At 48.8% G+C, this 16,090-nt stretch overlaps 2 protein-coding genes across 12 annotated transcripts in view; one reads left to right on the forward strand and one right to left on the reverse strand.

The window, feature by feature from the left end:
• LOC146010000 (uncharacterized) overlaps positions 1–9,523 on the forward strand; it is a 475,993-nt gene extending 466,470 nt beyond the window's left edge. For 6 of the 9 annotated variants that reach the window (XM_083150740.1, XM_083150743.1, XM_083150744.1 and 3 more), the window contains 3 exons: positions 124–221; positions 317–521; positions 2,724–9,523. In XM_083150740.1, the coding sequence (XP_083006866.1) occupies positions 124–221; positions 317–521; positions 2,724–5,239 (2,819 nt within the window). In that variant the 3' untranslated portion in view covers positions 5,240–9,523. The remainder of the gene's footprint in view (positions 1–123; positions 222–316; positions 522–2,723) is intronic. The other 3 variants (XM_083150739.1, XM_083150738.1, XM_083150741.1) reach the window with 3 other exon arrangements.
• Positions 1–16,090, reverse strand: part of LOC146010005 (uncharacterized) — a 730,148-nt gene that overhangs the window by 297,223 nt on the left and 416,835 nt on the right. The window lies entirely within an intron of this gene.

The raw sequence follows: 16,090 nt of genomic DNA on the forward strand, positions 1-16,090 counted from the left end.
ATATATACCATGTCCTCAGTCACTGTGTGTCTCCTACAGACCCCAGAGAGATGTCCTCGTCCTCTGTATTCCCAGGATAATCACATATATACCATGTCCTCAGTCACTGCGTGTCTCCTACAGATGGGGCCAGTAACAGAGATACCCCAGAGAGATGTCCCCGTCCTTTGTATTCCCAGCACTGTGCAGAGGAGACTCACAGGACCCCACAGGAGGATCAGGTAGGTGGGATTTACCATAGTGAGTTCTCACTACATGATCTGTAGAGAAGCTATGTGTGTCTCATACACATATATATATTACTGTTGTTATTTAGGATGGAGGCCTGACTGATATTAAGGTAGAAGATACAGAAAGAGAAGAGACGGATGTGACTGATATTAAGGTAGAAGATACAGAAGGAGAAGAAGAGACGGATGTGACTGATATTAAGGTAGAAGATACAGAAGGAGAAGAAGAGACGGAAGTAATGGGTGACCAGCAGTGTAAGGAGGAGGAAATCCCTAAAGATACCAGCACAGGTGAGTATTAATCACCTATTACAGAGAGTCACATGTTCTCCTTGTTCTGTCACTACAGCAGCCTCTTATCCTGCACCCTCCTCTGTCACTACAGCGGCCTCTTATCCTGCACCCTCCTCTGTCACTACAGCGGCCTCTTATCCTGCACCCTCCTCTGTCACTACAGCAGCCTCTTATCCCGCACCCTCCTCTGTCACTACAGCGGCCTCTTATCCTGCACCCTCCTCTGTCACTACAGCGGCCTCTTATCCTGCACCCTCCTCTGTCACTACAGCGGCCTCTTATCCTGCACCCTCCTCTGTCACTACAGCGGCCTCTTATCCCGCACCCTCCTCTGTCACTACAGCGGCCTCTTATCCTGCACCCTCCAGCGGCCTCTTATCCCGCACCCTCCTCTGTCACTACAGCGGCCTCTTATCCCGCACCCTCCTCTGTCACTACAGCAGCCTCTTATCCCGCACCCTCCTCTGTCACTACAGCGGCCTCTTATCCTGCACCCTCCAGCGGCCTCTTATCCCGCACCCTCCTCTGTCACTACAGCGGCCTCTTATCCCGCACCCTCCTCTGTCACTACAGCAGCCTCTTATCCCGCACCCACCTCTGTCACTACAGCGGCCTCTTATCCCGCACCCTCCTCTGTCACTACAGCGGCCTCTTATCCTGCACCCTCCAGCGGCCTCTTATCCCGCACCCTCCTCTGTCACTACAGCGGCCTCTTATCCTGCACCCTCCTCTGTCACTACAGCGGCCTCTTATCCTGCACCCTCCTCTGTCACTACAGCAGCCTCTTATCCCGCACCCTCCTCTGTCACTACAGCAGCCTCTTATCCCGCACTTTCCTCTGTCACTACAGCGGCCTCTTATCCCGCACCCTCCTCTGTCACTACAGCGGCCTCTTATCCTGCACCCTCCTCTGTCACTACAGCGGCCTCTTATCCCGCACCCTCCTCTGTCACTACAGCGGCCTCTTATCCCGCACCCTCCTCTGTCACTACAGCGGCCTCTTATCCCGCACCCTCCTCTGTCACTACAGCGGCCTCTTATCCTGCACCCTCCTCTGTCACTACAGCGGCCTCTTATCCTGCACCCTCCTCTGTCACTACAGCAGCCTCTTATCCCGCACCCTCCTCTGTCACTACAGCAGCCTCTTATCCCGCACCCTCCTCTGCCACTACAGCAGCCTCTTATCCCGCACCCTCCTATGTCACTACAGCGGCTTCTTATCCCGCACCCTCCTCTGTCACTACAGCGGCTTCTTATCCCGCACCCTCCTCTGTCACTACAGCGTCCTCTTATCCCGCACCCTCCTCTGTCACTACAGCGGCTTCTTATCCCACACCCTTCTCTGTCACTACAGCGGCCTCTTATCCCGCACCCTCCTCTGTCACTACAGCAGCCTCTTATCCCGCACCCTCCTCTGCCACTACAGCAGCCTCTTATCCCGCACCCTCCTCTGTCACTACAGCGGCTTCTTATCCCGCACCCTCCTCTGTCACTACAGCGTCCTCTTATCCCGCACCCTCCTCTGTCACTACAGCAGCCTCTTATCCCGCACCCTCCTCTGCCACTACAGCAGCCTCTTATCCCGCACCCTCCTCTGTCACTACAGCGGCCTCTTCTCCCGCACCCTCCTCTGTCACTACAGCGGCTTCTTATCCCGCACCCTCCTCTGTCACTACAGCGTCCTCTTATCCCGCACCCTCCTCTGTCACTACAGCTGGGCTGTTACCTGCTCCTCAGTGCAGCTCTTACCCAATGTGACCAGTCTGGGTACCCCAGAGATGCCAGCTTGCCCTTAGGACCAGCTTTGGGGCATCCCTTATGCCTTCCCTTTATGCTCTTTGTTTCTGTTCTGTTATATTACTGTTCTCCTTGTTAGGATTGTTGTTCTCATTCCTGAATAGTGTTTATCCCCTCTCCCCTGTTCTTTACTCCTATTCTGTCTTTAGGGGCTTTGTTAGGCAGAATAGTGACACCCAGTCTTACAGGTCTCTTACACTGCCGGCTCCCAATACCTCAGTGTCTCCCAATGCACTAATATAATAAGGGTTACCTCATCTACATAAATCCCATTATTTGCTGCATGATATTTAGTACTGTAGGAAAGTATTTATAACGGAATAACTTGTACTCACTAATAGTATGAAATGGGTGAGGGGAAAGGGTAAGAGCGATATCTCTATATCTGTATGTTATTTCCAGCAGATGGACACAGAAGCAGGAATACCTCGGAGGGACGTCTTATTCTGTCTCCAGATTATAAAGCAGAAGATAACATCACACAGGATTCTCCAGAAGACGCCTCCATTACCCTAAATATACAGCCAGTGCCTCACAGTGCAGATAAATCACCTGATACCTATAACCCTGAGGACTGTTCTCCTGGTAACTCAGATACTGCTACACATAGAACAGCTCATACAGGTGCTGACACATTTACCTGTTCTGAGTGTGATACATGTTTTATAAATCAGTCTGTTTTTATTAGACACCAGAGAACTCACTCAATTAAGAACCCATTTTCATGTTCTGTGTGTGGGAAATGTTTTACCTATAATTCAACTCTTATTGCACATCAGCGAGCTCACACAGGTGAGAAGCCGTTTCCATGTTCTAAGTGTGGGAAATGTTTTACCTATAAATCATCTCGTGTCCTACATGAGAGAACTCACACAGGTGAGAAACCATTTCCATGTTCTGAGTGTGAGAAATGTTTTGCCCGGAAATCAGATCACGTTAAACATGTAAGAACCCACACAGGTGAGAAGCCATTTCCATGTACAGAATGTGGGAAATATTTTAATTATAAATGCGAGATTCTCATTCATCAGAGAACTCACACGGGTGAGAAGCCATTTCCATGTTCTGAGTGTGGGAAATGTTTTACCTATAAATCACAGCTTGTCCCACATGCGAGAACTCACACAGGTGAGAAGCCATTTCCATGTTCTGAGTGTGGGAAATGTTTTTCCCACAAATCAGTTCTTGTGAAACATGTGGGAACCCACACAGGTGAGAAGCCATTTCCATGTTCTGAGTGTGGGAAATGTTTTTCCCGGAAATCAGGTCTTGTAAACCATGTGAGAACCCACACAGGTGAGAAGCCATTTCCATGTTCTGAGTGTGGGAAGTCTTTTTCCCAGAAATCAGATCTCGTTAAACATGTGAGAACCCACACAGGTGAGAATGTATTTTCATGTTCTGAGTGTGGGAAATCTTTTTCCCAGAAATCAGATCTCGTTAAACATGTGAGAACCCACACAGGTGAGAAGCCATTTCCATGTTCTGAGTGTGGGAAATGTTTTTCTCATAAATCACATCTTGTAAATCATGTGAGAACCCACACAGGTGAGAAGCCATTTTCATGTTCTGAGTGTGGGAAATGTTTTTCTCATAAATCACATCTTGTAAATCATGTGAGAACCCACACAGGTGAGATTGTATTTCCATGTTCTGAGTGTGGGAAATCTTTTTCCCAGAAATCAGATCTCGTTAAACATGTGAGAACCCATACAGGTGAGAAGCCATTTCCATGTTCTGAGTGTGGGAAATCTTTTTCCCAGAAATCCACTCTTATTGCACATCAGAGAACTCACAAAAGTGAAAAGTCCTTTCCATGTACAGAATGTGGGAAATATTTTAATCGTAAATGTGAGATTGTCATTCATCAGAGAAATCACACATGTGAGAAGCCATTTCGATGTACGGAATGTGGGAAATGTTTTACCACAAACTCAAATCTTGTTAAACATGTGAGAACCCACAAAGGTGAGAAGCCATTTCCATGTTCTGAGTGTGGGAAATTTTTTTCTCAGAAATCAAATCTCGTTCAACATGTGAGAACTCACACAGGTGAGAAGCCTTTTCCATGTTCTGAGTGTGGGAATTCTTTTTCCCGGAAATCCGATCTCGTTAAACATGTGAGAACCCACACAGGTGAGAATGTATTTCCATGTTCTGAGTGTGGGAAATCTTTTCCCCAGAAATCAGATCTTGTAAAACATGTGAGAACCCACACAGGTGAGAATGTATTTCCATGTTCTGAGTGTGGGAAATCTTTTACCATGAAATCCACTCTTATTGCACATCAGAGAACTCACAAAAGTGAGAAGCCATTTCCATGTACAGAATGTGGGAAATATTTTAATCGTAAATGCGAGATTGTCATTCATCAGAGAACTCACACAGGTGTGAAGCCATTTCCATGTACAGAATGTGGGAAATGTTTTACCACAAAATCAAATCTTGTTAAACATGTGAGAACCCACACAGGTAAGAAGCCATTTCCATGTTCTGAGTGTGGGAAATCTTTTTCCCGCAAATCAGTTCTTGTGAAACATGTGGGAACCCACACAGGTGAGAAGCCATTTCCATGTTCTGAGTGTGGGAAATGTTTTTCCCAGAAATCAGATCTTGTAATCCATGTGAGAACCCACACAGGTGAGAAGCCATTTCCATGTTCTGAGTGTGGGAAATGTTTTACCACAAAATCAAATCTTGTTAGACATGTGATAACTCACACAGGTGAGAAGCCATTTCCATGTTCTGAGTGTGGGAAATCTTTTCCCCAGAAATCAGATCTCGTTAAACATGTGAGAACCCACACAGGTGAGAAGCTATTTAAATGTTCTGAGTGTGGGAAGTCTTTTATCCGGAAAGCACAGCTTGTCCGACATGTGAGAACTCACACAGGTGAGAAGCCATTTCCATGTTCTTAGACCTGTAATTCAGACCTGATCACTGGGCCGTGAGTTTTCAGAGCTCAGCGACCAGGTACACAACCCGCCATACAAGTACATTCCCGCCCATATGCATGTCTGCAAATGCTATTGCAGCTATGCAAAGGTAGAAATGAATTCAAGGAAATGTGGTGATTACCTGCGCACAGAGTGTGTTGTTATGTTTCTATATAAGCTCCGGGTAGTGCTGCTGGGGCTCAGGCTGTTCTCCCTGATTTGTTATGTAGAAATGGTTTGTCGTGGGAAACAGTGCTCAGTACCCTATCTCTAACATGCTGTAGTGGGGCGGAGTGATGGTAATCAGGCAGTGTGCTGTTGTTACAGTATAAATACAATCTGTCACTTGTTTCTATAACTTCCAGAATGAAACAGTGGGTACTTGTTTCCTAGCAGGGCGCCCAATTTCCTTACGTACACGAACGTAGTGAAATCACATCGCATTACGTTACAGCAGCATGCGATGTGATGCGATGTTCCCGCTCCGTGTCATTCCCGCCCCCTGTCAGATCCTCTCAGAAATCACTCTGAGGTGATATTGTGACAGGAGTAGAAGTATCCCTCAGAGCTGGGGGTGATTTATCAAAAGTCTATGAGATGGCTGCATCTATGACCATGTTTACGTTGCCTCAGACGGAAGAGGAGGTTGTCGCCTTTTTTCAAGGACACAATCTCCTTCCGGTGGCGCAGAATTGCGCGAATGGCCACGTAATGCGCCTTTCTGTGAAGGAATGTATGTGGCGCTGCCGGCTGAAGGTGAGCCTCAGAGCGGCCCACTGGTTTCCAGGGTGCCGCTTATCGTTTGTCACCTTGGTGCGCTTTATATACTCATGGGCCCAGGAGCTGACATCCATTGAGTACTGTCAGCCACAGCTGGACATATCCAAAAAGGCGGCTGTTTTGTACAACAGATGGATGCGGGAGGCTTGTACGATGGACCTCATGCGCCGTATCGGCGGTCCAGGCCACATCAGGGAGATTGATGAGAGTATGTTTGTAAGAAGGAAGAGTAATGTCGGGCAGCTGTTACCACAGCAGTGGGTTTGGGGGGGAATTTGTAGGGAAACGGGACAGTGTTTCCTCACCATGGTGCCCAGACGCGATGCCAGCACTTTGATGGCGGCTATTACTGAGAATGTAGAGCCAGGCACCATGATTTACAGTGACTGCTGGAGGGCGTACAGCACTGAACCGCTGGAACTTGCAGGGTATCAGCACGCCCCAAGTCAATCACAGGTTCAATTTTATAGACCCGTCCACAGGGGTGCATACCCAAAATGTAGAGAGAATGTGGGGCGCATGCTTATGGCGCAATAAGCGGCACAGAGGCAAATCATTTAAAATCATTTTAATTGATTTACGTAAATGACAGTTCTTAGTCAACACGTCGTCATTACTGTGTCAGCTGTATGATTTGACAGGTGTGTTCTTAAAACACCACCACTATCCACGCCACCCCAAAGCGTGGCGAGCGGTTGCGGAATGCGCCCTCCGACCTTTTCATACCCCCACTATCCACGTTGGCGTGGAGTTGATGTTATAAAGTGTGGCGAGCCCGAAGCATTGCTGAGGGGACGTGGAATACATGTAAAGTAATCCGCGTCCCCTCGCTGCGCTCGCCACGCTTCGGGCTCAATGGCTCCCTACGCTTGCCACACTAAGCAAATAGCTTAGTGGGCGCCCTGCTAGGAAACGGGTACCAAACAGTGTATTGCTATATTCCGTGACTATTGCCCGCATGTGGATGGTCCTGATTGCTGTGAGTAGGAGGGATGGGAAATGTTTAGCACTGCAGATGGATTGCTGGTTAAAAGAACATTTACTTGTATAAAACACGGTCTGTATCTGTACACCGGACACACATACACATATAGAATGCAATGCAATGAAACATATAATAAAAACAGTATGGAGGCAAGATTAGAGCTCAATTATAAAACTAAAACAATAAAAATATATAAAAATGGAGTTGAGGATTTGTGGAAAAGGCGAATGTTCAAACCTGCAGCTAGTGGCTCGTTAGTATTCATAACGAGCAGCGATCTGTCTTACTCTTTGAAAAAGTTTGTGTCCATCAAAGTATGTAAATGAGTAATTGGCTGGTGTTGGTTTCTGGTGCGGACTGCGGTGTCCCGTCAGCTGCATCCAGATATTAGTCATTATTTGATTGCATCCAGATGATGGTGATTGGTAAGTCAGATATGACCTGGGATATTGTATCCTAGTTGCCCGGGTAGGACTGCGGAGGGAGGGGAAGGTAATGTGATGCTGTGTCGGTCCAGACCTAGCAGTCATCCGGTCAGCGCTGCCGCTGCTCTCCCCAGGTGTGATGTGTGCGTTCTGCTGTCGCTGCACCACAGGCGCTGCTTACATTCTTAGTGTTATCCTAGTTGCCCGGGTAGGACTGCGGAGGGAGGGGAAGGTAATGTGATGCTGTGTCGGTCCAGACCTAGCAGTCATCCGGTCAGCGATGCCGCTGCTCTCCCCAGGTGTGATGTGTGCGTTCTGCTGTCGCTGCACCACAGGCGCTGCTTACATTCTTAGTGTTTGATGAGAGCAGGACCGCTGACAGACCTCTCCCACAGACAGACCTTGCTTTACTTACCAGCCTCGACCCGTCTGTCCTCTGTTCGTACATCGGGTGCTGCTGCTTCGTGCGCTTCTTTACTCTTCTTGGTCAGGTGACCCGGCTTTCTTTGTTTAATGCACTGCATCTCCCAGATAAAGGGCCCAAGACGGGCAGATACGTGGTTGGAGCTGACATAAAAGATCAGAAACCCGCATCACACACTGGACCCAGCTAGTAATGTGATTAAAACCACCCAGGACATTTAACAAAGAAATGGAAATTGTATGGAAGCACTGCGCTAATTTTATGTAATTTTAATCAATTATAATATAAGAATGTATTTATTAAAAAATAAACAATATAAAATATATGAACACTGGTATATACTTTGCTACTGTGTCCACTGAATAGTATTTATATGAAATCCATTATATACATGGACTGCTGTGACGCACCGCAGGGCAAGCTTCTCTCACCGGCCGCACCTGCGTCGACAGAAAGCTGGTGTTTGTGGCTTCCAAGGGAGATGATCTGTTGGTAAGGTGGTGCTGCACTGCGTCTCACCCACAGTGACTGATCTCCTATACCTGGTGAAGGGACTGCGCTTCCAGCGGCAACAAGGATCCGATTGTAGCCTGGTGTTAATAAGCTCACCAATGTATGAAGATAGTCGAGATGATGGTATAGGTGTATTGATGGGCCATCAAAAGGGCATCTGCTAGGAGCTGCAAAAGGTCCACTAACGCGTTTCGCTCCCAATGGACCTTTTTCAATGAGCCGCTACCTGCAGGTTTGAACATTCGCCTTTTTCACAAATCCTCAACTCCATTTTTATATATCCCAACCTTTTCATATCCCTGTGATTAGTGGGGATATGAAAAGGTCGGGAGGACACGTACCGCGGGGTTAGCCACGCTTCGGGCTGGCGTGGATAGTGGTGGTGTTTCAGGAACACATTCGAATTCACGCTGATACTGACAGGGATGCTGACTACGCTGGCCGTGGGAACACTGCGCTGATTTTGATAGGTACGCTACGCTAACTACGTAACAGGCGCCGTGCTAGTACTATTACGCCCAGCGCCAGTCAATCAACTTGCGTTCGCCCATTGTCCTATGTAGAATTCTCACACAGACCATGATACAGAGCAGAGATAGAGGTAGAACCATGTGTATGCAGCCTTCTAGGTATGAGCTGTTATATTGCCTATTCCTTATTATTACTGTCAGAGAAATATGGATCCCACAATATGGAGCTGAATGTATCAAGGGTTCCCTAGTATTATCTGTAGAATAGAATATATGCTGTCCTTTTAGGTAATGGTATAATCTTACTTAGAACTGCGTGTGTTAGAACAAATGTGCCTTTGAATAGAGCTTACATGGCGGCTACATAGGGCTCAGGAATATGTAGAATGATGGATGGAGTATCATCTTTGACATGTGGCCCTTACATGACCATTAGGAAGTTCTTCATGGTTATAATTATGCATATTGCTGTCTCTAGTGTTTAGTAATAAGACTTTATATGGTGTATATCATTTGTGATTAGTCCGGGTCACAGCTGAGCCTCTTGTAGGTTGGACCAGTTCTATTTAAACCTTGTCTGGCCTTAATGAAATCGTCTATTGGTCTTTGCGTCTGAGACACCCATGTTTGCGCATGTCAATAAACATCTACTATGCTTTTTCAACTGATCCTGGTCTATCCCCTCGTTTATTGCACTCACAAACAGTAAAAGAAGGTATAGAAAAAAAAAGGGTTACTCATTGGGGTCGACCAACCTGGCCTGTCTTGCCGGCCCGTGAGTATCCAGCCATGCGGCCACCTCCCTGGGAGTACAAAAATCTTGGTTTCACCATCATTGACCACACGCAGCCTAGATGGGAACAGCGTGGCATACGGAATGTTCCATTCTCTCAGGCGATGTTTGATCGGATGAAATTGTGTACGGGTCTTTTGTATCTCCAAGGCAAAGTTGGGAAACAGAAACCTTAGAGCCATTAATCAGATGTGGGCCCCGTCATGATCATTTAGAATCTTGGCAATGAATGTCCAAGGAGGTACACCAGGGGGCAGCGGTCGGAAGGGAACATGATGTGCTCTTTCTACTACAAATAGCAGGGTAAAGGAATCCACGCCAAACGTGTCCACCAGCCATTTTTTGAATAACGGGCAGGTCATATTGCACTTTTCCAATTTGGTCCATGAGTCTAGCCTCGCTCGCCGTCACCACTTCCAGCACCCTCTGCAGCATGGCATCAGGAGAATATCCAGAGAACATTCTGAAGAGGAGGGAGGCTGGGAAGTGGGATCGTGTTCCGCCGGGGTCTGCTTAGGATTGGCTGTCCGAGAAAATTTCTTCAAGCGGGCCGCCGCCGAGACTTGATGTGACTTCCCCATCACAACTCTGAAGGATATTATAGAATATAAAACCAGGTGAGGTGGGAAGGGCAGTTCAGAAATAAGTGATATAGAAAGAGCAGTTTTTGAAGTGTTGATAGGCAAAATGGTGTGTAGCAAACAACAGATGTAGCAGGAGCTGGTCAAAGTCCCTGACGGAAAGAGGTGGATGCAATAAGGCAGTGTATTGCCCACAGGGCACAGCAAAAGAGCAGTAAATCCACCACCCACACAGGCACAGCTCACCGCCAGCAGCAACACTAACACCCACCAGTGGAATAGGATAATTATGGAAGCACCAATCAGCAGTGCAGGCAGCAGAGAAACAACAGTGCTCACTGAATGAGGGCATCTCGCAAGTCCTCACAGTACCTGATAACAAATTGAAGATTGGTCCCAGGCACCCTGCTCAAAACTGCAGGTTACAGGATCCCTCCAGTAGCAGTAACATCAAGAGATTCACTAGTACTGTAGCAGCGACTGCAGAGTCCAGTGTGCTGGCAGCCAGCTATGTAATGGCAGTGGTAGATGAGGCATCATGCAAGCTCCGGAAATCTCCAGGAAGGAGCAGCAGCACGTCTCTGATCGTGGCCATGCAGGAGAGTAGCCAGGACCAAGATTGCAGCGGACAGTGGCGTAAACAATAGCACCGCAGACCCTGCGACGGCGGGGAAGTGCTGGCTAGGTGTGGGTGCCGGGGATCTGCGGGAGGTATTGCTACGCTGCCGCATCTGCTGTGCCGGGAGCGGACACCCTGGTCCGGCGCTCCTCCCAGCTGGCACCTTATGAAAAATATCCCTTGCAACATGGCCGCCCCCTCAAAGCAGAGAGTTTTTGAGCATGCTAGAGAAGGCTGGGGCCTCCTCTAGCATCCTTAAAAATGGTTCTGCTGTTAGGGGGTGGCCATTTTGTGAGGGACATTTTCATTGGGACCAGGCTAGAAATCTGCAGATACCGGGTCCAGACTCGGCGGATAGGTAAGGCGGGGGTGGTTTTGGGGGGGTCTTTACTGGGAGGTGGGGTGTCAAAGTGATCACGGTGGGGGGGGGGTGCATGATTTATTGTTACACCACTGGCGGTGGCTCATGCATCCCCATGCTCCCACAGGAATATCTGGCCGGGTAAGTGAGGCAGAGTGTGCAGCACACAGCAGCGGGTCCAGGGGTGTTGAGCTACATGGGAGTCCAGGATGGTGAGACAGGATATCAGGACGGAAAGCTCAACTGAAGAGCAGCTACTCCATACCCTCAGTGGCCACGCCCCCAGTTACTTACTTTTTAATTCACAAAACTGTTACAATGCTTCTGTGCCTAAATACATTCTTAGTTGTTTGTGTCAAATCTAGGTAAGATACATAAAACTGTTACAATGCTTCTGTGCCTAAATACATTCTTAGTTGTTTGTGTCAAATCTAGGTAAGATACATTGTATCTATATTAGTATGCCATTTTTCATCTGGAATTACAGTATAGAACACATGGATATAATACAAATAACATTAAAATCTGTATTTACCAACAACATTGACTTTGTGTGTTTCTTAAGATTAGTTTAACAATGTAGAAAAGAGACAATGAAGAAGTGGAGAATCCTAGGGACTGCTGTAGGACAGAGGAAGCTTCGTAGTAGCAGTCAGGGAAGGAGTATCCTAGTGACCATCGTAGGATAGAGGGAACTTCCTTGTAGCAGTCAGGAAGGGAGTATCCTAGTGACCATCATAGGATAGAGGGAGCTTCCTAGTAGCAGTCAGGAAGGGAGTATCCTAGTGACCACCGTAGGATAGAGGGAGCCTCCTAGTAGCAGTCAGGGAGGGAGTATCCTAGTGACCATCGTAGGATAGAGGGAGCTTCCTAGTAGCAGTCAGGGAGGGAGTATCCTAGTGACCATCATAGGATAGAGGGAGCTTCCTTGTAGCAGTCAGGAAGGGAGTATCCTAGTGATCATCATAGGACAGAGGGAGCTTCCTAGTAGCAGTCAGGAAGGGAGTATCCAAGTGACCACCGTAGGATAGAGGGAGCCTCCTAGTAGCAGTCAGGAAGGGAGTATCCTAGTGACCATCATAGGACAGATGGAGCCTCCTAGTAGCACTCAGGAAGGGAGTATCCTAGTGACCATCATAGGACAGATGGAGCCTCCTAGTAGCAGTCAGGAAGGGAGTATCCTAGTGACCATCATAGGATAGAGGGAGCTTCCTAGTAGCACTCAGGAAGGGAGTATCCTAGTAACCATCGTAGGATAGAGGGAGCTTCCTAGTAGCAGTCAGGAAGGGAGTATCCTAGTGACCATCATAGGATAGAGGGAGCTTCCTAGTAGCGGTCAGGAAGGGAGTATCCTAGTGACCATCATAGGATAGAGGGAGCTTCCTAGTAGCAGTCAGGAAGGGAGTATCCTAGTGACCACCGTAGGATAGAGGGAGCCTCCTAGTAGCACTCAGGAAGGGAGTATCCTAGTCACCATCGTAGGATAGAGGGAGCTTCCTAGTAGCGGTCAGGAAGGGAGTATCCTAGTGACCCATCATAGGATAGAGGGAGCTTCCTAGTAGCGGTCAGGAAGGGAGTATCCTAGTGACCATCAAAGGATAGAGGGAGCTTCCTAGTAGCAGTCAGGAAGGGAGTATCCTAGTGACCATCAAAGGATAGAGGGAGTGTCATGAACCTGACTTGTTTCACATTATTTTCTGATGTTCCATGCCTGTCTGTTTCCTAGCTGCTGCTGCTGTTGCAGCTGCTCTGCATTCTCAGTGATTAAGACTCCAGTGAGGCTCCCTGAGTTCATCACCAGTCACATGATCCAGGTAACTCAAGGCATACTTCCTGGTTCTGTCTGCTGCTGCAGACAATCAAGTAATCACCTGGAGGAATATAAGCCAGCTTCCCAGAGTCCTCCTTGCCTTGAACAAATGTTCATTCTGCTTCCTGTGTGGTTACCCCAGAGACAGAGAATCCCAAGGCTCCTGGCTATCCAGTCTCCAGCGATACCTTCTCCTAGTGTCCTGCTGCTACTTACCTGGTTCCGTTTATCTCCAGAGACTCCTGCTAATTACATCACTGCGGTTGAGTTAGCAAGTTATCCCCTGCAGAGGATACCGCTGACACTGGCTCGCAAATCCCCACTAGCTTCCAGGCTAGACCCCTTGGCTCCCAGGCCAAACTACCTTCAAACCTTTCAGTGACTTTTTACCACCACAGTCCTGATCTGTCGACAGGCACTGTCTACCTCACAGTCGACACTCAGCTTCTGCCGTCTATCCTTGACTAACATCATCCGTGTCATCCCTGACGTCCATCAGTTGCTGCATCCAAGTGTTGTCACATTATCGTCTATTGTCGACATTGTGGCAACTGTTTCCCAAAGTGCCTCCAGAGACTCTGTGCTTCTGTCGTCCCCTGGTGACTAACATCATCTGTGTCATCTCCGACGTCCACCAGTTGCCGCACTCAAGTATTGTCACACCTGTTGTCGACATCCTGTGTCAACTGTTTTCCAAAGTGCCTCCAGAGACTCCGACATTCTCTCCTGGTTATCGATATCATAGACCAACGACTCCCAGGTCGTCATCTCCGGCTCCCAGGCCATCCTGCAGCTCCCAGGCTGCCAACTGTCATCACCGGCTCCCAGGCCATCCCGCAGCTCCCAGGCTGCCAACTACAACCCCGGCTCCCAGGCCGCCTCGCAGCTCCCAGGCTGCCAACTACAACCCCGGCTCCCAGGCTGCCAACTACAACCCTGGCTCCCAGGCCGCCTCGCAGCTCCCAGGCTGCCAACGACAACCCCGGCTCCCAGGCCACCTCGCAGCTCCCAGGCTGCCTGCTATCATCCCCAGCTTTCAGGCCGTCTGCAAAGACATTCTCAGCATCCCTGGTCATTCCACTCCTGCCAGAAGTCTCCACGTGTTTCCATCTGCCGTGTGATCCTGTCTTCTCGTGCAGCCCAGGTTACTTACTCAGTGTCCGGTTATCCGTGGGTTCCGTGCCCGTCTCCCCTCGGCTCTCAGGCCGCTCCAGCGATCCCCAGTGATCTCAAGTACCGGCTCCCTAGCCGCTCCAGCGATCCCGTGATCTCAAGTACCGGCTCCCTAGCCGCTCCAGCGATCCCCAGTGATCTCAAGTACCGGCTCCCTAGCCGCCCCAGTGTTTCCAGTGTCTCCTGCGTTCCCCCTGTGCTACCCTTGTGTCATCCTCGGCTTCCAGGCCGCATCTCTCACTCTCAAGTACCCTCTGTGTTGCTGTATAGCATTCAGTGCCATCGACCACCATCGATGGTTTAAGTACCCCGTAAAAGACTTTTGTGTTTCAAACCCTGCCAAAATCCACAGGGGAACCTGGGCAGAGGGCCGCGACCTGGTCGGCAGTTGCAGCGAAGTCCATATCCCCTTGCGGGGGTCCCTGGTGAATACCACTGTCGGCTTAGACCCCGCGCCTCTGCTTTAGGTCTCAGCCAATCCTCTGTGTCCCCGGCAGGTCGTCTTCCTCCATCCTCCGTGCGTGAGTTCCGACTACCTCAAACCTCCTGTGTCCTGCTTCCCAGCGCCCTCCACTGGTCCACCACGGTCACAGCCGGGAACACAAGGAACCCCGGTGCACGACAGATTGTTCAAGGCCGATGGACTCGGCTCACGACCCAAGTGTGGGACCAGCGGCTCTTCCAGATGTCTTCGCCCGTATGAAGATCCAAGAAACCACTCAGCAGTGGATAACGAAGAGTCTCCAGGGAGTATCCACTCGATTGGACACTATACAGCAGTCGTTGACACCTCCTGCGTCGACTGCCCAAAATTTTTTTGTATCACCTGCTGTCACTTCCTGTTTGGACGATCTCCAGCAATTCCTGCGTACTTCTAGTCCATGTTCCAATTCAACTCCGGTTGTTCCAGTTTCCTGTCCCCTGTCACCCATGAATTGTCCACGGATTTCCCAGTTCCCTTGTCAAAGGGATTCTGAGCCTCTGAGTGTTTTTCATAGCTTGTTGGAACAGCTGCAAAGTCTTCTGTCCACTATAATAATGCTAATACCAGAGATTCTTCAGAGTACACAAGTTACCGCAAGAAGTTCTGCTCGACCCACTGCAAGGAAACAATCTCCTGTTATAAACTCCCTCAGAAATAAACCATTCTCTTCCATGCAGTGTGAAGATAAAGTCATTAGATTCTCGCATCCCAAATGCTCGGAAGTTGAACGCCAGCGTCGCAGACAGCTCCACCTAAGCTTCTATTGTGGCAGTGCTAGTCACCTTATTAGAGACTGTAACCTCTGTACATCCAGGAAGGGTGACAAGCCTCAATGCCGCAGGCCTCTTATGCATAAGTATTCTGAAACATCTGCTTCCACGTTCTCTGCCTCAGTCACGCATATTCCTAGTTCCAAGTCTGAGAACCAGAAGAGGATGTACAAGTCTCGCATCGCTAAAAGGATCTCAGATTCCTTAGTCCCAAGTAAAACATCTATATCTGTAGCCTCGGATGAGGCATCTGATGCTCTGACCCCAGCAGGGGTATCTGTTTCTCCAGTTCCAGAAATGGCACCCAAGCCATTCTTCTTCCAGTGCCATGATGTCTACATCCTGTGTAGTCCAGGTCCAAGATGGACCGTCTGAATGCCCGGATTCAGTCCGTTCCTGTTCCAGCCCGGATTCCGCCTATCCCAGTGTCGAACTTCAGTCCGATCCTCCTAGTAATGAACTTCCCATTGTAAAACCAAAAGGGGGCTTAGGTTCAAATTCTTCAATAGACAGCCTGCTCCCAACGGATGAAGTTGTTACCACAATCCCAGAGACTTCTTCCATCGTCCCAAGTACCTCACCTAAAGATGCTACTGTAAGTAGTTCCTCATTATACTTTGAAGATGATTTTGCCCAATTTCGCTG

This window comes from Crinia signifera, chromosome 6 (assembly GCF_055691185.1).
Source record: "Crinia signifera chromosome 6, ASM5569118v1, whole genome shotgun sequence".
In the NCBI taxonomy this organism is placed as follows: Eukaryota; Metazoa; Chordata; class Amphibia; order Anura; family Myobatrachidae; genus Crinia; species Crinia signifera.